Source organism: Ammodytes marinus (genome assembly GCF_949987685.1).
Source record: "Ammodytes marinus genome assembly, chromosome: 23".
Classification (NCBI taxonomy): Eukaryota; Metazoa; Chordata; class Actinopteri; order Uranoscopiformes; family Ammodytidae; genus Ammodytes; species Ammodytes marinus.
In genome coordinates this window covers 10,729,923-10,752,954 of record NC_137227.1, presented here as the reverse complement: position 1 = coordinate 10,752,954, position 23,032 = coordinate 10,729,923, and the positions used below count along the sequence as shown (strand labels likewise).

The 23,032-nt window shown below is 40.4% G+C and overlaps 1 protein-coding gene across 1 annotated transcript in view; it reads left to right on the top strand.

Moving 5' to 3' along the window:
- Nucleotides 1-23,032, top strand: part of pde5ab (phosphodiesterase 5A, cGMP-specific, b) — a 55,643-nt gene that overhangs the window by 21,576 nt on the left and 11,035 nt on the right. The window contains exons 8-14 of the mRNA XM_080051558.1: nucleotides 4,799-4,866; nucleotides 11,159-11,267; nucleotides 11,381-11,465; nucleotides 14,025-14,200; nucleotides 16,095-16,154; nucleotides 18,292-18,438; nucleotides 20,852-20,977. Coding sequence (XP_079907684.1) covers nucleotides 4,799-4,866; nucleotides 11,159-11,267; nucleotides 11,381-11,465; nucleotides 14,025-14,200; nucleotides 16,095-16,154; nucleotides 18,292-18,438; nucleotides 20,852-20,977 — 771 coding nt within the window. The remainder of the gene's footprint in view (nucleotides 1-4,798; nucleotides 4,867-11,158; nucleotides 11,268-11,380; nucleotides 11,466-14,024; nucleotides 14,201-16,094; nucleotides 16,155-18,291; nucleotides 18,439-20,851; nucleotides 20,978-23,032) is intronic.

Here is a 23,032-nt window from a genome sequence, read left to right as displayed (position 1 = left end):
AAATGGCCAGGATTTACAACTTAATAAATATGATTAGATGTCTCTACTCAGTTGGTAGCCAATCAACTGATAAATGAGCCAGTGATTGTGAATCATGAATAAAGGAGATGATGGTTCCTATTGGCTTAATATTTCCAAAGTTCATTCTCGACCTTGAAAAAGCATGTGATGTGGTCGAAAACCATGTAACACCCTTTAAATGCACCTGGAGGTGAGAGTATTTCAACAAATGCTGCTTTAGAAACTTTTTGTTACATGGTTTTCTTTTACGTATACAATTGTGTCATCTGCAAATTTAGTGAGTCGTTTCCTATGATATTAATGACTGACAATAGTTGTTTGGAGTATGTATTTATATAACATTTTTAGGAACTATAGTAAAGCACTGTCTGTGAAAAAGTTATTCTTAAAAAATAATTGATGCAGAGATCTCAGTTTCAGGTAAAGGGGGGTGAGTAGTAATGTTAACCTTAACGCTTACCCTGACCCTAAGTACCCCAAAAGTATCCTTAAAAGCAACATAAAAGGTACTTCAAAGGGATATTCTCCTAGGCTCTTCCTTAACAATTAGTTTAAAATATAAGGATTTCTTATTATATTATAACATAGACATACTTTAAATACGTTTAATAGAAGGTATGTTATTGTAAGTACCAATTGCCCATTTAGCAGTTGATGTGTGGGTGTTGGTGGCCATGCTATGTAACCGTTTTAACATTCATGGATGAAGTCTGTTGGTTTGTCTCCTTATCAGTCTTTATTTAGTAAAGAGCCAAGCATGCAGGTTATATTATTTATCTGGCATTAATAATCTTACTTACGTCACTGCACTTTGCCCACAGCACTGGACCAAGCCATTTCCGGCCTCACCACTAATCCCAACAATGAGATTTCAGTTGTTTAATATTCATGTAATAAAAACCGTACTGAATGTCACGTTATTCTAAATATTGGTTTTGCGGCATAGCCAATTCACTATTCAATATTCTTGTTTAGGTCTGGGTTAACTGGATGGGGCATACAATGCCGTTGAAGTAGTTTGTATTAGGTTCCAAAAACTGGTGTTTAACTTTGCCTGGTATTTATTATAACCCGTGTTTCCCCTTTGAAATGAAGGCTGCTGTTATAAATATTGTAGGAATATTGCTTGAAATCAGTTTTCATGAAAGTTCCTCAGCAGCTTTTAATAAGGGAAATATTCCAAATACTGTCATGGTGGATTAAAGAACTGAAAAAAATCTAGAATTTAAAACTCAAATCATATTGCCCCTAGTGGTATAGGTTTTGAGAGAGATTTCGGCCTCCTTCCTAATACAATACAGTGGAGATGAGCTGAATTCAGACATTACCAAGACACAAGGTTATTCAGTTCATCTGAATCAACATAGAACCACCCCCTGAAGAGTTTCCAGGAATTACTTTCTACCAAATAATTAGTCTCTATTGAAACGGTTGACCAAAGATGGCAACCGCACCATCAGGGACTCCAAATGCCCAATTGTTCCCATAACTTTGGTCATCCATGAACTTGTCATCTAGCATCACCATCAGGTGAAACTGATTTAGACCAAATACCTGCAAAATAAATGTTGGCATTTTAACACTTTAATCATCATGGTGAACATGCTAACAATCAAAATGTTAACATTATAAATGCAAATATATAAGTATGGCGACGTTAGAATTTAGGTCAAAGCAATACTGGGCATAGTTACAACCTTTTTTAATTTTAACGTCGATAGTGAATCTGAGCCTACCATGTCACCCTTCGGATATGAACTCTTCAACAAATTGGTTCCTAATACACTTTTGTCATAGACATATTGAAGACCAAGGCAGACAGAAAGTCAGCATACAAATAGTGGTTGGTTACTGGTTGGATAACAGTGTGTGCAATGGGTTCAGTAGGGATCTATACAGCCTGGCTATTGAAATTGTCCTTTGTGGATAGGATGGTTCTGGCAACAAAAAAAATGAAATGTCATTGTGATTTTCACTGTTGAGAGCACCACAGCCATTCACCTTCTCTGTATGTGATGGACACAGCGATCTCAAAACCATAACAAAGGTTCATGAAAATTGAATTTGCAATTTGTTTAGACATTCAGGCAGACCAACTCTATAATACAATTGATAACGATTTGTTATGTATGTACTGAGCTCCATAGGCCTTGTCACAACCCACTTTATTATATTGTGTGCATGAGTGAATGTGTTTGTCCCTCTCATGACCTCAGGGTTGCCAGACCAGCTGTCTCCCTTTCTTACATACACCTCCCCTCTTCTCTCTCTCTCTTTCCTTACTAAACATTTACTTGGAGATTAGGAACTTTTACTGGGCTTATCTGCCAGACAGCCCTCTGTATACAGGTGTCAGTGTTAAGTGTCTGTTGTTTCTCAGCGGGACCCACAGGTATGCAGATTTAAACGTAACCTTTCCCCTAGAAAAAAAGGTATCCTGAAGGAAGTCTAGTAAATGACAGTGCTATGGTCTTTAACGTTGTGACTGTACCACCAACAATAACACAAGGGTTCTCAAGATTTAGGCCTGCGTTGGCTCACTTTATTTCACTGCAGTGTGTGGCATCGGTTTAAAAGCTGTGGTGTGTGTGTGTGCGCGCGCGTGCGTGTGTTTGAATGTGTCAATGCTTGTGTTCAATATAAACAGTCCACTGTATGTATGTGATGTATTTGCATTGCACTGCACATGTGTGGGCATACCCAAATATGTGTGTACAGTAAATTATGTGTTTGTGTTTTGCTGTGCGTATGTGTGCACAGAGTGTGTTTTGTAAGCGTGTGTGTTTGCATGTCATTATATCATTATGGCCTTTGCATGGTGTGCGTGCATGGTGTGTGTGTTTTGGGTTTGGGTGTGTGGATGTTATGTGATAGGGACTGACATCTGGCTTGCCACTTGGAATGTTTTGTTCTTCTGAGTTGTTTAACTCTCCCCAATAGAAATAATTCTCAAACTGGCTACAGGTTTCCTGAGACATATTAGGCAGTTTGTGTGTGAGGGTGTTTTTGATTTTGTGTGTATGCATGTTGTACCAATCTTTACAGTTGCCAACCACCTGCTGTTTTCTATTCTGGTTTTATTTCCCCATATCTTTCCACAACAAAACCAATCCATCCACCCATATGATGATTTATATTAGTTTTGTGGTCTACGTCAAGTTTAGGTCACTTAAATTACTTTGTTAAATTAAGGGAAAGATGCTAAGAACTTTATTATTTCAACAAGACTAAGAAGTAGCGGCTTTAAGAGGCTGTAGTTAGCCATAATGGCAATTTGAATGGCTTTAGATGGCAAATATTTGGTGAAGTATTTGATAGGTTTAAGTTTTTACAACTAAACCTATTAGCAACATGCTAGTCTGCACCGAATGTAATGCTAATATGCCCTTTAGGTATTGAGGCATTTCAAACAAATTCACAAATCTCACAATCTCAAATCTAGTGTTATTCAGGGAATCACTTAAACATCATAAGTATTTATCCAATAGGGAACATGAATATCTCTACCAAATGTCATGGTAATCCATACAAAAGCTAAATGGTAAGATATTTCTAAGATATATGTTGATAAGATATTGCTTTGTGTGCCGTAGGGTAACTAAATGGACTGCATCGATCAGTGTGAAAAAGGCTTAAGAGGTCCCTTATGAGCAAAGCATTTGATCAACCAATGTTGACATTTTTCTGGTTAGGACATTCTAAGATTTCTTTCCTGTAGTTTTATTTCCCCAATACTCAGTTCAATATACACACACATCAATCCTACACTGTGTTGTGTTATGGATTGATAGAATGGCTGGAGGTCCATTATATAACATGAGCAAACTGCATGAGATTGATGTATCTGCCACTGACTCTAACAATTGGATGAGGAAAATCAGCACGGACATGACCAACGGACCATTCCTTTGTCGTCCTTCTTTGACACTTAAAGATATTGAGCGATGCTTCCAAAGAATATAAGAAGACATGCCCGATTTATTTCAATATTCCTTCACGCTTGGGGAAAAAAATTCCATTATCCTGTGTCTGTGTCATCCTGTTATAAACTTTCCCTCTTGCCAGAGACCCCAATAAATGTCATAACATCTCAGTGTCCCTTTTTCTGTTTAAAACAGCTTTATTACCGTCACCTAGATAGGCCAGGGTCAACTTATACCACAGAGCCGAGGTGTGTGTATGTGTGAAGGACGAAACAAAGACACCTTGTCCATCTTTCACATCCTGTCCCCACCTATTACAATTGGACAAGGGATCCTTAGCGAGTGGGTTCGGGAAGCGCAGGTTGAGAGAAAAACAAGTCCCTATAAGGGGGTGTAATGCAAAAGGAGCACTGGAATGTCGAAATAAACTCTACTCCTGGCAAAGCTTGATCGGTAATAGATCAACGTCCCATATTTTTGTTTTAGGCAGTGTGTGCACAGTACCACCAGTGCTTAAACCGACAGCATTTGGATGTTGGGTTTTAGCCCTAATGGTTTAATTGGAGGGGAATGTTGAAGCCGATAGGGCCAGGAAGAGAAGAAAAAAACAGGGTGGACCTGCAAGCAAAGCACGGAAGAACCTTTGTTTGACGTTTGACGAAATCTACACCAAAACCAAGGCGCTTTGCTTGGAATTATGCTATTAGGATCAGGTGGCAACACAGGTCACCTTATCCTAACAGCATTATGACTAGTATGTGTTGCCCCCCCTCCCAACCACCCAAGTCCTAGCCACATTAGCCTGTAATATCCTAGACCAATAAACCTACTTTTTTTTCTTCTTTTTTTCCCAGAACTCCTTCTCCAGTGTCTTTTACATGGAATACGAGGAGCTCCAAGAAGTCCTAGATGGCCCCAAAAGGTAAGGAGATTGATTGACTTCAACCTGAAACCCTGTTTTTTTATTAAATCGCTGATTGGCCCTGAGGCGTTCTCCAGCTGTTTCCATGGTGGTTATTGGCATTACATCTAAACTTTTTTTTCCCCCTTAGATGACTTTCCTGTAACACTTTAAACAATGATTCATCATCAAATATGGTCCCAGAAGCAAAAAAAAAAGGGAATAGGGATAAAAAGCAATGTTTTTTAGCAGAAGTAGTGAAATTCTCTTATTTACCCATTCTGTCACTTTGAGTTGCAAGACAATAGACAAGACAGAACAGCTAAGTCGAAAACAAATAAGTTTTGCCGTGCTGATTTTTTTAGGTAATCGGCCCTCCGCATCTGCCAAAACTCCCAGACATTTGATCGCCGGCTTTCTTCTTTGGACTCCGAGCCCTTGTTCTCATTAGCGGCGCTCTCTTTTTTGGCGCGATAAGCTACATCTTTAGGGCCGCCTTGACAGCTCCTCAATCACAACCCCGTTTATCATGATGGAGTGGGCCCCTCTTTTTTTTTTACTGTCTTGGATGAAGCCCCGAGACCTTTTCAAGAGGGGGTCTAACGATCATTCGTCACGCACAGACACAGTGGTTTTCAGATCAACAGGCCCCCTTATTGCATCTGACAGCTGTATTAGTCACATATGTGGAGTAACAATTTCGACTGTATGCAGTGGATGGAGTGGATGGCGGTAGTTCTTTTCAGCCAGAAAAATATATGTTTATGAAAGCCTTGTGCCTGATATTGTACATTACCGCTTAAACTATGCTATGGACGAATCCTTGTAACATTGTCAAATTACAGTATACTGTGACTACTGAGGCATCATCTGTGTTTTGTGTTTTTCAAAAATAAGGCCACATTTGAGATAAACCCTCTAAAATAATTATTGTCCTGGAACAATCCTTTTCCTTTCTTCTTTGTTCCATAAAGCAATCACCCTTCCTAATCTAGACCAGGCCAAATAAGTACAGAACATGCCACATTACTGCAATGTTCCTGGCTAAATTCGAGCTGGATACCTTTGTTACGTATGTCATAGCCCTCTCTCTCTCTTTCTCTCCCTCTCTCTCTCTCTCTCTCTCTTGCTCACCCCTCGTTTTATCTGTGCCTCTTAGTATCAACTGCAAAGGCGAAAATGTCAAAATCAATCATAATGCTAAAAATTGCCTTACCAAGCCTAATTGCGAGCAAACATGATTGCTGCATGGATTATGTTTTATGCTTTATTCTAGTCCTGTAAATGTGACGATCTTAAGGTCTTAAGTACGCTCCAAATGGAGTGCTCATCGGATAGTTCAAACAGAGTCTGAGGGCCCTTCCTCTCACATCCTTCCTATGTTGAAAATTTAGAGGAGGAACTGACTGAAAGTGTGCGGCGCTATTCCAATTTATATAACTGATGCTGTCACTTTCTCTCTCTGTAAAGGCAGGCATTTTGCCCCAACTTCAAGTGTGACCATATGGTACGGGAAGAAAAAGCTTGGACTTAAGTCATGTTTGGAGCACACTTCATACCAACTCGGTTGTCTGAAGCATACAGCAGGCAATACAATAGACAATGAGAACTCGAGGCAAGTGATGGGACAAATTAGTTTTAAAATATTCAGGACCACAGAAATGTCAATCATGGTTAAGTAACAGGAGTGGATCTTGAACATAAAGACATATTAAGGCCAGTGGTGGCTCCTGAGGGGAAGATGTTGTGATGATAGATAGGATGACCCATTTTAAGGGGAAATTCAAGGTGCAATCAGTGATTCTGGAGAATACTTGTTGTCGAAATCACTTTTTGTGAAATCAGTGAATTTCTTCTTACAAACTGTGTGCATGCTTAGAAAGGTATAGATTTAATACACAGCATAGGCTATATAAACTGGTGTGTAAACAAAGGGTTTGTAAACTAAGGGGGCCCAGTGTAGCTAACAACATGCCTGCTAACAGAGCCTAGGCTGTGTATTAACACTGCACTCGTTTATACAGGTAGCGTGAGGACATATTCACTGATTTTGACAACAAGCATTCTCCAAAAATCGCTGACTCCACCTTTAACTAAGTCAGATAGCTAACTTGACAAAGTCATATTGCAAATTCAATAAAAAAATAAATAAAAAAGATGGTCATCAAGTTGTCCATGAGTTGCCCCTGCTGCCATCACGGTGGATCAAAATGCAGAGGTAGCAGAACGGGGCGTTAGTTACTTTGCATTCTAGCCACGTTTTCCGCTCATTCTAGCTTAATGAAAATCCTGTCATACGATTCCCTCACCAAAGGTGTTTTCCAAAGCACTGATAAAGACTGTTCTGACTGCTCTGGAAAAAAGCTTTGAAGCTTATGTTTTTGTCAAAGTTCCAAGACCAAGAGTTAACTTTGCCAATTAATGCAAATTTGTTTACACAAACACAATTCTTAGGACACAGGGCTGGCTTTGTTGAGCAGTATCTGCCGTGGAAAGGAAAAATACAAATGATTACCGTTCATAATTAGCACAATTATAACTCAATTTTGCTACTTATCCCATTTAAATGATGATCTCTTATAAATGGCAGTTATGATTCCCAATGGGGAAAAAGGAAAAAAAGTTGGAAACTGGAGCTTCATGACATGGACTTGATCTCCACCCAGGATAAGTGATTAAACTCTAATCTGATTTAAGACGTATTGAGATAGAAATTCATCACACCCTCGTCTTCAGTTTGCCTCTGCCTCCCTCCAGTTGCTACGCAGCCTCCAAAATTCAATCTTAATCTCAGCCACAGACACACAATATGACAATATGTGTGTGTGTGTGTGTGTGTGTGTGTGTGTGTGTGTGTGTGTGTGTGTGTGTGTGTGTGTGTGTGTGTGTGTGTGTGCACAGTTGTGTTTGTTGTAAACTGCATAAGTGTTTGTGTCAGCTAACCAATTTTGGGGGCTTCAGTTTGATGGATTACATAATTATAGCGGAATGTATTAATAATGCACCTGGGAGTGGGAGAACCCTGCAACCTGATTTAATGGTAATGAGACCAGATTAGATTTCACTATAGAGTATCCATGTGCCTCAGTGACAACATGGTTTTCAGTCCTTATTAAGAAGTTCCCCCTCTTCCAAAAATGTGTAAGATGCAATATTTGGTAGTTCTATTGGCCTTCCCTAAACTAATATCGGTCAGCAAGGTCTCGCTAACAGTGTAAGGCTGTGTTTTGTCAGTCACATGTAATTGTATGAATGAAAATACTCAAAGGAACAATCAATGTGTATCATGAGAATATCAATAGGCAGACTACTATATTTTGACACAGGGACCCTTTAAAGGTGGTGTCAGTGATTCTGGTATATAAACAAAGGTTATGTAAACAAAGGGATGTGCTGTAGCTAGCGAACCAGGGGTTAGCCAAAAGCTACCGGAAGATGAAGTTAAACTAGTTGCATCTCTACAACGCTACTCCAAATGAATCCACTAATGAAAATAGTCCCTAACAAATATGAACCATATCCTTCTATGTGACAAAAGTTTGCTAAAAAAAACACTACAGTCATCCTCGGTGTTTTAATTAAAAAGCCCATTTGCGTCTTCAGTAAGAACCAATGAGTTTGGAGCTGAGAGACCCAAACAGTGTAGGGACGTCACAGAGTGCTGTTTTTTGGGAATTTTTTCTTTGGATTTGTTGACAGTAATACAATATGAAATAATGCTCGCCTTTAACAGGAAAGGGTTTTCTTTTTCCAATCACGGGAAAGTCGGTAATTCTGATATATCTTTGTGTCATACGTTGTGATGAGAACATGCTCCCAAGCAATATTTTATATCAGGTTTTTATGGACTCTGTTTCTACACTAACACCTGCTCCATAGCAGAGATAAAGCAAATGGACATACAATCAATAAAACCTCTCAATAAAAGCTTCCTGGTATGAAATGGAGATTTAACAGGTCTTTCCAGGGTCCAACCAGATCGTCTTTATTTGAACCCGGTGCGTGGATATTCTCCAAATTTAGAGCTATAGCTGCTATAGTATCTGTGTGTGTGTGTGTGTGTGTGTGTGTGTGTGTGTGTGTGTGTGTGTGTGTGTGTGTGTGTGTGTGTGTGTGTGTGTGTGTGTGTGTGTGTGTGTGTGTGTGTGTGTGTGTGTGTGTGTGTGTGTGTGTGTGTGTGTGTGTGTGTGTGTGTGTGTGTGTGTGTGTGTGTGTGTGTGTGCATACAGAGCTCGGCATGTGAGCGACTAAGCAAAAAAGACGGGGGAAAATGGGGCCGCTGCGAAAATCCCAAAGCCGTCAGGGATGACACTAACCAGATGTCTTATCTTGTCTCGTCCTCCGTAACCTCTCGTTCTTTTTAACAGCCTGCTCTCACGGTTGTCCCTCCCTCCTCCTGTTTAGAGCTAATGGCCTGCCTTTAAAGGTACAGTCAACAATTTTGTTTGTTGACAAAAATCACTTTTTGTCAAAATCAGTGAATATCTCCTCACGATCCACTTACCTGTCCGTACTGTGTGTGTGCTGAAAAAAAAATACAGTGTTAATTCCCAAATGTTGGCTCTGTAAACTTGTATGTAAACACAGGGGGCCTTAGTACTTAGCAACATGCCCGTTTACAGAGCCTAGGCTGTGTATTAAGACATGTAGCGGATCGTGCGGAGATATTCACTGATTTTGACAAAGTGATTTTGACAACGAGCGTTCTCCAGAATCACTGACTACACCTTTAAATACCGGCTGGGGCAATGCAGAAGGGGAGGGGCCATGCAGGATGTTAGTTTTGACGGGCTGGAACCGCAGGCGGCTTTTTATAGTGACATTAACTTCTGACTGCGGCTTACAAATGACAAGACTTCTCTTTCTCCTGCAAGAACATCAGCGTTTTAGTTTGATGGTGGCTCTATATATGAACGCCAACATAGCGCTCTGTATATAGTATAGTGGTTTATAAGTGATGCCGGTAGCTCCTCTGTGGCCTCATTTGAGTCAATCACACAGAGAGGGAGAGGAAATGTGGATTTTAGTTTGTTTGGAGTAAATAAACGTCCATCGGATGTGTGTGTGTGTGTTTTGTTCGGTTTTCAACATCCTATCCATAAACAAAGTTTCATTATGGATGACTTCAAGGCTTCAGGATCAGTGCGACAATGTGTTCTGCTCAGACTGACTTTAACACACACGCACACGCACACACACACACACACACGCACACACACACACACACACACACACACACACACACACACACACACGCACACACACACACACACACACACACACACACACACACACACACACACACACACACACACACACACTCTTACATAAGATATTCAGATATGTCTACCCCTCCTTTTCGTAGAATTTACAGAATCTATGGTGGCCTTCAAGGACAAGAAGCCACTGCCTCGACAAGTGTATTTACGTTTGTTTATCGCATTCACTGTCAGTCACTTGCACACTCTCATACTGCCTCCCTACGTGCCTCTCTCTCACTCACACACACACACACACACACATACCGTCCCACCGCTGCTGCGCCACGGCCAAAAATCCACTGGCTTTCCCCCCCTTAACCTCATGTTATGTTTATATATCCATTTTCCATCATTTATCATGCAGTATTATAGCTGACTGTGGTCAGACTTGGAGCGACTTAAGATAACAAACTGGCCTATTAAGCGCTGACAGACGTGACTGACGGACTCAGCTCTCTCTCTCAGACTGTGAGCCAGGCCTTCAGGGTGGACACAGGTGCAACTTCTCTCTTTCGAACCACTAAAGATGTTTGAGATGTCCTGTTGGTTCCTGACTGTTTAGTCCCCAAACAAACAACTTAAAGTGCCTTCTAGTACTATACTGTCCAAACAACACCACTGTGTAAATGCAGGGTTTAAAGGGATAGTTCACTTTTTTTGAAGTGGGGTTGTATGAGGTACTTGTGCATGGTTAAATGTTTTACCTTATGGAGATGGGGATCAGCGCAGCCCCTATAAGGAGTTTGGGGGAGACGTTGTTGTACCCAAAGTCAGGCTTGTACTGTTGCTATTGGGTGGGGGGGAGTGAGGGAGGGGGGGGGGGGGGCAACAGAAACAATTGTTTTAGCCATATATATAAATGTTTAACTCAAATATTAACATCCGTTCAATTGTACTATCTATGCATAAGTACTTCATACAACCCTACTTCAAAAAAAAAAGTGAACTATCCCTTTAAGAGGAGGTGAATCCAGTTGAGTTTGGTATTTAACACATGGATGGTTGGATATGAAGTTGACTGTGTTGCCTTGTGGTGTGTGTCTCCCCACCAGGGACTGTGATGTGAGTCAGATTAACTACATGTACGCCCAGTATGTGAAGAACACCGTGCAGCCGCTCAACATCGCAGACGTCACCAAGGACCAACGCTTCCCCTGGACGGTCAGTCTTACATGTTTTGGCTTTTATTTTATTATTTTATTTTCATTCTCTACTTTCTTTCTCCCCCCCCCCCCCCGAAGTCAGTTATTCTACCTTTTCTTTTCCTCTGACAGAGTGAAAACCCGGATCACACCAGCAACCAGATCAAGAGTTTGCTCTGCACTCCAATCCAGAACGGCCTGAAGGACAAAGTCATAGGTACCATCTCTCTCTCTCTCCGTCTCTCTCTCTCTCTTATCTATCTATCTATCTATCTATCTATCTATCTATCTATCTATCTATCTATCTATCTATCTATCTATCTATCTATCTATCTATCTATCTATCTATCTATCTATCTATCTATCTATCTGTCTGTCTGTCTGTCTGTCTGTCTGTCTGTCTGTCTGTCTGTCTGTCTGTCTGTCTGTCTGTCTGTCTGTCTGTCTGTCTGTCTGTCTGTCTGTCTGTCTGTCTGTCTGTCTGTCTATCTATCTATCTGTCTGTCTGTCTGTCTGTCTGTCTGTCTGTCTGTCTGTCTGTCTGTCTGTCTGTCTGTCTGTCTGTCTGTCTGTCTGTCTGTCTGTCTGTCTGTCTGTCTGTCTGTCTGTCTGTCTGTCTGTCTGTCTGTCTGTCTGTCTGTCTGTCTGTCTGTCTGTCTGTCTGTCTGTCTGTCTGTCTGTCTGTCTGTCTGTCTATCTATCTATCTATCTATCTATCTATCTATCTATCTATCTATCTATCTATCTATCTATCTATCTATCTATCTATCTATCTATCTATCTATCTATCTATCTATCTATCTATCTATCTATCTATCTATCTATCTATCTATCTATCTATCTATCTATCTATCTATCTATCTATCTATCTATCTCTCTCTTATCTATCTAACTATCTGCCTTTTGAACTCCTAAAACTGCACTTATACAACCTTTTCCTCATCTGTCCATGACAGTGGAGTAGGTGCAGGAAGGTCTGTCAGGAAAAAAACTGTAATGGAACAATATAGGTCTAACTTGCACTGATTTATGAAATCAAGAAAACAAAATAGAATAGAATCCTTTTATGATCATTGCATCGTGCACAATGAAATTTAGTAGCCATCTTCAAGGTGCCCCAGTCCATACAAATACAAATAGTAATTATTACTTGTAAATATGTAGAATAGGGTAACATATATACATAAATAATAAAAAATATGAAGAAGAAAAAAACAGTCCATTTTAAATGTTTTTTAAAAAACAGGGCAGGGATCGAACCTCCAACCCTTTGATCATCGGCCGACCCGCTCTACCAACTGAGCCACAGTCGCCCCACAAATGTGTATGCACATGTATTGTAAATTGCGTATATTTACAGAAGGTGCATTGAAGTGAATGCAAACCTCCTATAAACATCCCATACAGTCAGTGTGTCAGTGTCCGTGTGATTAGTGGTGAAATGTTCCTTTAACCTTCGTTGCATCCTTAAAGAAAAAAGCCTAAATCTTTCCTAGGCCCGTTTTTGGGCTTTTACAGTATGATTCATAAATGAGTATGAATATGTTATGAATGCATTTTTCAAACTTCAGTCTTAAAAACCATAATCATCTTTATTTTTAGGATAATTACCTCCAAAATTGGTCAGAAAACATTAGTCTTTGCCAAGGAGGATGCCATCTGCATGAACACAGCTGTAGAATAGAAACTCAAATGACCTAAAAGTGGACCAAGGGTGCACTGGGGGTTAAAGTGTATTTGTATTACTGTCGAGCCCAAAGTCAGCCTCGCATATGGACAGCTGGCGGTGTGACCTTTGATCCTAGGTTACTTCAGTGCTGAAACCATCTCTGTGGTTTCCCAGTTACTGTGAACGCATCACAGGGGTTTTTTACAATCTCAAACAGATCAGAGAACACATTAAGCATTTTCCCCATTGTATTATCAGTCCATGAATAGTCCTGCCACTCCATCCATGGCGCTGATTATCATGAGCATAATTAGCCGATAGCGTTAGCCATTAGTTGGCTGTGAAGATGACTGATATACAACCTTCTCCTCCAACCTCTTGAGTGTCCCCCGGTGAGGAGCCACATCAAAACAGCTCAATCTATTACAATGACACTTTCACATTGATTCAGACCCGGCTCATTCTTTACCTCATTAATACATTATGAGCATAAGAGATGCAATATGCTGCTCTGTGTCCTTAGAAGGCACAGGTTTGTGTGTGAAGGAAAAGGGTTCAGGTCATTCTATCTGATTTTAGCATGATGTAACCAGTCGATTACACAAGACTACCAACCTAAGGCACACCAAATTTAAGGCCATCTATCTATCTATCTATCTATCTATCTATCTATCTATCTATCTATCTATCTATCTATCTATCTATCTATCTATCTATCTATCTATCTATCTATCTATCTATCTATCTATCTATCTATCTATCTATCTATCTATCTATCTATCTATCTATCTATCTATCTATCTATCTATCTATCTATCTATCTATCTATCTATCTATCTATCTCAACATTGTACACATTGTAAAACTTTGTAGTGTTTTTTATAGTTCATGAGTCATGACCTACACTTACATTTGAAAAATGTATGATTAAAAAAAATTCAAACAAACAAAGAAACTTAGATTTTTAGTTATTCGGTAACGTATCAAGAGTGTATAGCCACAGCGTAAACCACCCCAGAACCAAGCCAAACTTCCCGTGTCATAAAATACGAACCTAACACTACAGTACTACTACGTGTCTGTCTCGTATGTGTTTCTTAAACGTAGGTGTGTGTCAGCTGGTGAACAAGATGGAGGAGGCCTCTGGCAGCGTGAGGGCCTTCAACAGGAACGACGAGCAGTTCCTGGAGGCCTTCGCCATCTTCTGCGGCCTGGGCATCCAGAACACACAGATGTACGAGACTGTGGAGAGAGCCAGGGCCAAGCAAGAGGTCACACTGGAGGTCAGACACACACGCACACACACGCATGCGCACACACACACACACACACACACACACACACACCAAAAAACACATAAATAAATTATTCTTACATACAGTGTAGTGTAAACAATTCCTTACGAAGAGATATGTGTGTAACTGTTTATTGATGTTTTTTTTTTCAATATGGTTAGTCTAACCAACACAGACATTTCTGTATGATCTATTTCCTTGTTCTTTTCATTTTTCTCTCTCATAATGAACTGCCTGCTTTTCCGTATTTGACATTTCATAGAGTAATCATGTCTATTTTCATTGTCATATAACTGTGTGTGTGTGTGTGTGTGTGTGTGTGTGTGTGTGTGTGTGTGTGTGTGTGTGTGTGTGTGTGTGTGTGTGTGTGTGTGTGTGTGTGTGTGTGTGTGTGTGTGTGTGTGTGTGTGTGTGTGTGTGTGTGTGTGGGTGTGTGTGTGTGAGTACCTATGTGATATAGAGCTCTGAGTGGGTGTGTGAGTGACAGCGGCGAGGTGATGCATGAGGATTTTTCCAGCTGCTTCTCACAAGCATCTGCCACACAAGCACAACTACATTAAAACTGAGCCCACACACCTTTACTGTTACATCTTTTAATCAGTCTCATGTTACTATTTCATTCACTTGTCACTCAAATGCACACAGACACACACACACACACACACACACACACACACACACACACACACACACACACACACACACACACACACACACACACACACACACACACATTAACACACACTGGTGGAGCTGTCATCTTCAGGGTGTCAGAGGTGAGGTCCCCTCTCGGCTGCAGCTGACACCCACATCTGATGGATTCTATGCCAGCTCTGCTAAAAGGAAATCATTTTCGAAATTATGACGTTACCAGTGACCAGACATCATTCATTCCATGATCGCTCCATCATTCATTCATTCCATCATTTTTCCAAAACACCCAGAGATTTTAAAGGGATAAATAGCCTACCACTATAAATAGTTTGGTGGACTTTCTGAAGGTGACACATTTGTGCTGTGTAATAAGAGTTGGTCCGGGCGTGTGAATTCCTACATCCTCATGAATGTCTCAAGTCAGGGCTTACAGTGAATGGACAATACGAACACACACACACTTTACAGTCATTTAAGTGGTAGTTACATTATCTCATTATAATTTTCAATTTTCATCTATGGCAACAATGGTCCAAGCAGGATGCCATTGAATTAACATAAACGGTTTATTTTCACTCGTGTGAAAACTGAACTTGAACTTTTCAAACTGCCACTGCTTCCTGTCTTTTATTAAGTTTTTAGACCCTAAAGAAACTAGGCATTCTTAATATATTGACAGTGAACTCCACAACACAAACGTTATTTTGGATTTGACTGACATGTTCGATTGACGAGCAGCAGCCTGTGAATGGGGAGCTTAACATGTCATTTTGACAGTATTCAGAGCGCCCTTGTTTCTTTATCGGTCAAATTTAGAAATCCTTATTTGGCAGACATTTTGAATTGGCATAGGATTGTTAAGGATTCGGCTCTATTTGCAATGCATGTATTTGGTCCTGGTCCCATGAACACCCTGCAAAGCCTCATACAGTGCCACTTCGTTATTAAAAAAAATACATAGTGAAAAGTACAAGATATTCCTAAAAATCTTCATGTAAACTCAAATGATCGCACACTGGTGGTCACCAAGAAGCATATAGCTGACCTAAAGCATTGGAGAAGCATTGTCAGAGAGCACTTGTATGTGTGTTTTCTCCAGAAAACCTGATACGACCAAATTCTGCTTAGCTCATCTTTGTGTGTGTGTGTGTGTGTGTGTGTGTGTGTGTGTGTGTGTGTGTGTGTGTGTGTGTGTGTGTGTGTGTGTGTGTGTGTGTGTGTTTTCCAGGTCTTGTCTTATCACGCCACGGCCGCAGAGGAAGAATCGCGGGATCTCCAGGTAACCGCGGTAAATCAAAATTTATTCATTTTCAAATTCACACTCACGCTCCTTCACACACACACACACACACACACACACACACACACACACACACACACACACACACACGCACGCACGCACACACACACACACACACACACACACACACACACAAACACACAACAACATTAGATCGCAGTAATGCATGACTGGGGGTGATAGTGCTATGCTAGTATTTACATATAGAACATTTTCATTTTCATTATGGTCTCATGATGTGATCAGATTAGCATTTTAACTCTGATTCCTCAGCAAATTTACAATACAATTTCAGAAAGTATGACATTTATTTTATAATTTTTTTAATTTCAGGACCTCTTTAGCTGCTTAAAAATGTACTGAGATGAAGCAAACTGGATGTTTTGCTGCTTTTACTTAAGTTAAAAAATCACAGAGGCAGCCTGTTTCGCAGTTGAATGCTTCAAAGTATGTTTCAAAGAGAGACTAGACACTGTAATGTGTGGTCTCTTTATTTTCAAAGCCACTTATTGTAGGTGTTCTTTTGTTTTCGCTGGGGGTGTTATAAAGCTCTCTTCATGCATTAGCACTTAACCGCGTGGTCATTTACAAAGGAAATGTAGCTGGTAAGCAGAAGCAAAGTGCAGAATTTGTCGCAATATGCAGGCAACTAGACTAACAGGGTCTTTGGAGCCAGCAAGTCCAGTAATGTCGAGCTGCCGACCAGACAGCCGTGAAGAGAAATGGTTAATATTAATAACCTTTTTTTTCTGTATCAAAGCCGAGCCATGCTTCAATGAAAGCTTTTTGTTTTATTCATAAAACACCTAATGGACTCTCAGAGTCTCAAGTCTCTACAGGGTCGTCTTTCTCCCAGTTCAGTATCTGCGGTTCTTTGACTTTGGATTGAAGTATCTTTCTGTCTGTGTGGACTCCTGTTCTAGCTTTTTCTTTTCAAATTGCAACTCTAAACAAAATGAACATATGTGGGAGTTTGAGGGTACAGTTCAGTTTCACTGTAAGGGTTTTCCTATAGTTTATTCTAAATTAAATGAGTCATTTTTCTTATAGATTATTTGACGTGAGATGAAGACAATTGCGCTTTTGCCAGGTGTTTTAGTAATTTGATTATTTTTATTTTTTTGCTGCTTGGAACTTCAAGGGGAAACCATAGTTTGTTCCAAGTCTGATTTCATAGTTAATAACTCATCACATTCTTCTTACCCATTTAATTGATCGATATATAAGAAAGCAGCAAGATCGCTAAAAGTGGGTCCAATGGTGCGCTAGTGATCACACAGAAGTGCAATTTGCTATCACTTTATTTCCATTTCCGCTGAATAAAAAGTGGGCCGACTTTGTTAACATCCCCTTTGCTTACATACCAGTTTACAGAGCCTAGGCTGTGTATTAAAACAGTTTTGTTTATTCAGCGCACACACAGGTAGCAGATTGTTAGGAGATATTCTCTGATTTTGACAAAAAGTGATTTGTCAACAAAGAGTCTCCAGAAGAACCTAGTATGCCTTTTAAGAAGCTGCCGGATGCCAACTCCCATGTTTTTTTTTTGTAGAACATCTGGTATAAATGGCATTCAGTCTTTGTACACAAATTGCCTTAAACATAACTTGCGTCTTTTGATGTTGGTAATTAGCTAATTTGTAAGTATCCAAGTGGCGGCTTCCCACACATGAACCAATCAGTACGGCCCAGGTTTTACAGCAGACACAGCCTTTTTTACCCTGACACCACATGACTGTCTCAAAAGGACTTGTTCCGCTCTCCTCTCCTTGTACTAACAGCATGACCTGATTAAGTGGGCTCCCTTGGGCGCTGCAGAGCAGACGTGTCATTTGGTATCTAGGACACGGGCTTTTGATTTTTGATTTTTTTGGGTGCTGTACTCTACCTAAGAGTCTGTGCCGTACAGTATAGTGTGTGATACATCATAAGATGAACAGCATTCACATTTTTTGTAGTTAAAAGTCCAACTAAATAATGCAGACAAAACACTTTTATATTATTCATGTATGTAGGTCATCGAGTCCACAGCCTCCTTATGTTTGTGTGTGTGTGTGTGTGTGTGTGTGTGTGTGTGCGTGCGTGTGTGCGTGCATGTGTGTGTGTGTGTGTTTGTGTTTTAAAGGTGACCACAGTGCCGTCAGCCCAGACGTTACGTCTTCTGGACTTCAGCTTCAGTGACTTTGACCTGTCAGACACTGAGACCACGCTGGCCACCATACGCATGTTTGTGGACCTCAACCTGGTCCAGAACTTCCAGATGAAATACACGGTAAGGAGAAATAACCAGGGGGTGTCATTAAAGGAGATGATACTTTAACATGTCCCATTGAAATGCATGCAAAGTGAGATATCTTGACAAATACTGGATTTTTATTTAACTTTTATTTATCCTCGAGAGACCAATAGATTGTCATGAAAACTGCTGTGGGTATTCTTCGTCCCAAGAGAAATAACTCCAACGAATTTGCCTCACCTATATCATATTTATTTTAGACTGAATTTATACATAAACACCAGAAATACTTACAATTTAAATGGATTGATGATGCAATGAAAGTTACTGAGCTCTCTCACACTCCCTCAGAAGATACCATTTTGCTTTGGGCAATTCATGACCTTTTATTCCAGCCCAACCTTCTGCAACAACATGTTCACTTTGAAAAATATATATGATATGTAGTAGGGCATACATCTGAAAATGCAATTGAGTAGCCTACCTTTAAGTATCGAGCTTTTTCATTTTATGTTTGTGTACACGTTAAACCCTCAAAACAAAACTCATTAATAAGTGAAGAGGAAAACTGTTGACTATCAATTAAACTGGTGTTGATTTAGTCATCAGAATGTGTATATGCTTTCTCCTCTTCTTTTTCACACGTCTCCAAAGTGTTGATGGTTTTGGGAGACAAAAGCCTGCATAACATCACAACACAATTCACAAGCTTTTATTATTGTGAACGGAATCTTGGCAAGACAGAAAACCACAGATCACCAGCACCACCATTATCCTGACGTGACTCTGTGCTTGTTGTTGTTTTGTTCTCGGTCTCATGTAGTACATGTCATGGAAAAAGACAGGAGCTGCTTCCTTGTTTTATTAATTGCAGAAAAACAATCTGCTTCTAATTGTCGACAGCATGGGTCCATTAGAACGCCTGTGTGCGTGTGTGTAGGTGTGGGTGTGTGCGCGTGTGTGTGTGTGTGTGTGTGCGCATAAGTGCTGGATGATGAGTGAATGCATTTACAAGCGAGTTCATATTTGCGCCCTCGCCTGCATCCTTAACTCAGAGCCCCCACTCACACACACACACACACACACACACACACACACACACACACACACACACACACACACACACACACACAGCACCATCATACACCTTAAACACTTCCCTTCCAAATATCACTCATCCACTCTGCCTCCATTACCAGTCATTCATACATTTGTTGGCTGACCTGCGGAGTGCCTGCCTCATAAAGACAACCTTTGATTGGAGCATATTAAGGCCCACTACAGCAGCGAAGCCTGTCAAGTTTGACCACAGGAGCTGACACACACACACACACACACACACACACACTGACCACCCCAGAGCATCACAGCCGTGCGGGGGGGTTCAACTGTACTGTGTTATTATTACATTCCTATTCAAAAGCATTTAAAGGGATAGTTCAGTATTTTTGTAGTGGGGTTGTATGAGGTACTTATGCATAGTTATTCTGTTACCATATGGAGATTGGGGGAGATGACGCTGTTGCAGAAGTGGGCCATCTATTGCTACGTCAACTTGTGCCGGTGCAGGGCAGCGTATCAGTCTGCAAATCAGCAGTGGAAAAATCCTACATTTAGCGTATTATTATTATTGAAGTGATGTTTATTTTTTAGGTAAGCGTTTAGAGTGGCAATAAAACGTTTTTTTTTTTTTGCTGGCCCTGTCTGCAACAGTACAATGCTAACTTCTGCTACAGTGACCTCTCCCCCAAACTCCTTATAGTGACTTTGCTGACCACCATCTCCATAAGGCACCAGTCTAACCACGCATAAGTACCCAACACAACCCCACTTCAAAAATACTGAACTATCCCTTTAACAACCCTGGAGCCACCCGTTATAATCTAAGCAGGAGATCTCACTGTGTATGTGTTTGTGAGGAAGGTGTAGTGAAGCGAAAACCTGACAAAGCACAGAGCATTGATTTGCTGGCAGGGTGCTGAGTGCGCACGTTGAGAAAGGGCAAACATCCGGACAGTCTAGCTCCTTTGCTCATCACATTTGCCATATCTTTCCTCCTTTCTTTTTTTGTTTTTTTGGTCTCCTCTCTTAAGTCATGCAGTAAATATCTCTTCAAGTCTAAAACTGATTCTGCATGATTAATACAATCTGGGTTAGGGTGCTATTAAGTTATCTAGTATAGTAATAGTCATTGAGAGACTTAAATGCCAGACTGGATTACCTAGCCTAGCGTGAATAACACGAGCAAGTGCCCCGCGGAGTGTTTTTACGGTACAATGGCCCTGAAGGCAACAGCTGCATTGTTACCTAATGGCAAAGGCTCTATCCGGTAGAGAAGCACACAAGTTCAAATGGGGTTTCTTAGGGCCTTTATAATAAAGATGTTGTGATGCTATTGCGCTTACAGCCTTGTAAAAGTAAATCTTGTTTTTTTCTGTCTTTACTGTAGAGTTTATGCCAGTGGATTCTGAGTGTGAAGAAGAACTACAGGAAGAACGTGGCCTATCACAACTGGAGACACGCCTTCAACACGGCACAGAGCATGTTCGCCCTGCTCAAGTCAGGCCGCATACAGGTCAGTGCAGTGCAGCCAATGGGATTTTAGTTTAAGCCACAGAGTCACTGGCTGAATTACATACAGACAGGCAATATGTTTTAGTACGATCCTTGCTTTAAAGTACCAACCCATTCATTTTGAATGGTTATGTTTTTTTTAACCTATAAGCCTATCATTACAACGCAGTATTATAGCCACTGTGGGGGGGGGGGGGGGGGAGCTGCCGGAAGACAATGGTGTTAATTGAGAACAAAATAGATTTTTTTTTACATTAAAGTTAGACATTCTCCATAACCCTTTAGAAAAAAAAATTCTAAAATAAATTTTTGTTTGGTCCAAGAGGCTCTTATATGCCGTTGTACAACATGCTTCCAGCCAGCCAGGGAATCCAACTTGTTTGTGATAAAAATCCATTGCGGTAAACAAATGAATTCTGTGTTTTGTGTTGATAGTGGAACCAAGTAACCTCAAACATCCACAAATGGCTTTTTAATTATTTGCTAACTTGTTGGATAATTAAACCGTGCAGATAAACAAATTCAGGAAAAAATTAATGTGGGGAGAAGTAGTATTAATTTCTTCCCTTTGAAGACTTGATGTTCGATCGCTGCTTCGTGGATTCCGAATGGCTTCTCTCAATACACCACTGTTCCTGCTTGCATAAACAATACCGTGCAAAACTAACAGAAAAAAAATAAGAAGCTGTCGTTCATAGTTAAGCCCAACGAATGAAACAAGTGGCTCCATGGAATGTATTAAATCAAGCTAAAAGCCTGAAAGAAGTTTGTTTTGGAAAACTGTTGGCAGACAGTAATGTTAAATTGACATGATTTGTAGCTGATGGGGCTGAATAAAAACAAAACGTACACTACAGAAGAATAAAATTGTGTTGGAAAACTGTGAATAGTTTTTAGTTTTAACCGTGACACGGAAACGGCAAATTTCGGCATAAAATATTGGAATCTTAGTTCGAGATTGGGACCAGGCTCATGATGGGGCCCTGCTTTCAGTCGGGGGGCAAAAGTTGTTTTGTCATATAGTCGCTCGCTGTCAGGCCGAAACCTTTTTTGTCCAAAACAGAATTTTTCAGGAAATAGAAAAAACCCTGTATTTTGAATACAATTTACAAAAAATTTACCGTATTTTCCGCACTATAAGGCGCACTGGACTATAAGCCGCAGGTGTTATAATGTTTAATTACCATATGTAAGAGTTTGTGCACAGAGTGGATTGTCGGGAAAGAGATGGCTGCTTGATGGCTCCCATTTATTAACATTTCAACAAACAAGTTGCATATTTGCATAACGTATTCAAGTGTTACCATTTAGTGCAATAGTAGCTACTAGGGATGGACACGAGTGTTTTCACTACTCGTGTGATCGCTTGCATTCCTCGAGGATCAATCGATTCCTCGTTAAACTTTTTTCTATTTTCAGAACGCAAAGCATCTGTCTGCAGAACAACGGTTGACCGCAATAAAGCGCTCAATGCTTATGTCAGACAGTCACAGTTGCCATATGATATTAAGGATTTTTTTCCACAAGTTTAAAACACATTTTCCTCACTGAAAGTAATTAAATAGACGGGCCACAATTTAAACCGATCGAGTAGGTCTGCGGTTGGGAGGAAAAAAAGAGAAAAAAAGCATGCGCTGTAGTTGTAACAAAAAAATAATAGCCTAAGTCACCATTTAAAATAAGAAGGGCAGCAAATAATATAAAATGATTGTCCTACAATTGAAATACATATAAATAACTCACCAAAGCAGATAGTTGTAGGCCTATATCCAACCGCGTAATGCTCACTCCGTGTCCGTGAATAATTACCGCGACTAATTCCTCATTAACGGAACGTTACACCGGTCGGTTTTTGAATCTTATCCCCATATTCCCTATTGAAGGCTTCTTAACTGTTGTTGGCTCGGAGCGAATGTGCCTGAAGTAAGCCTTGCTTCTTCTTTTCTTTCCAAGCGGAGAGCACCTTGCATGCTCACCTGTCCTGGAGTCTACTCACTACTAACTGAGAGTAACAGGTGTAATCTCCCCTTTTTATAAACGTAATTTTATCATCTGC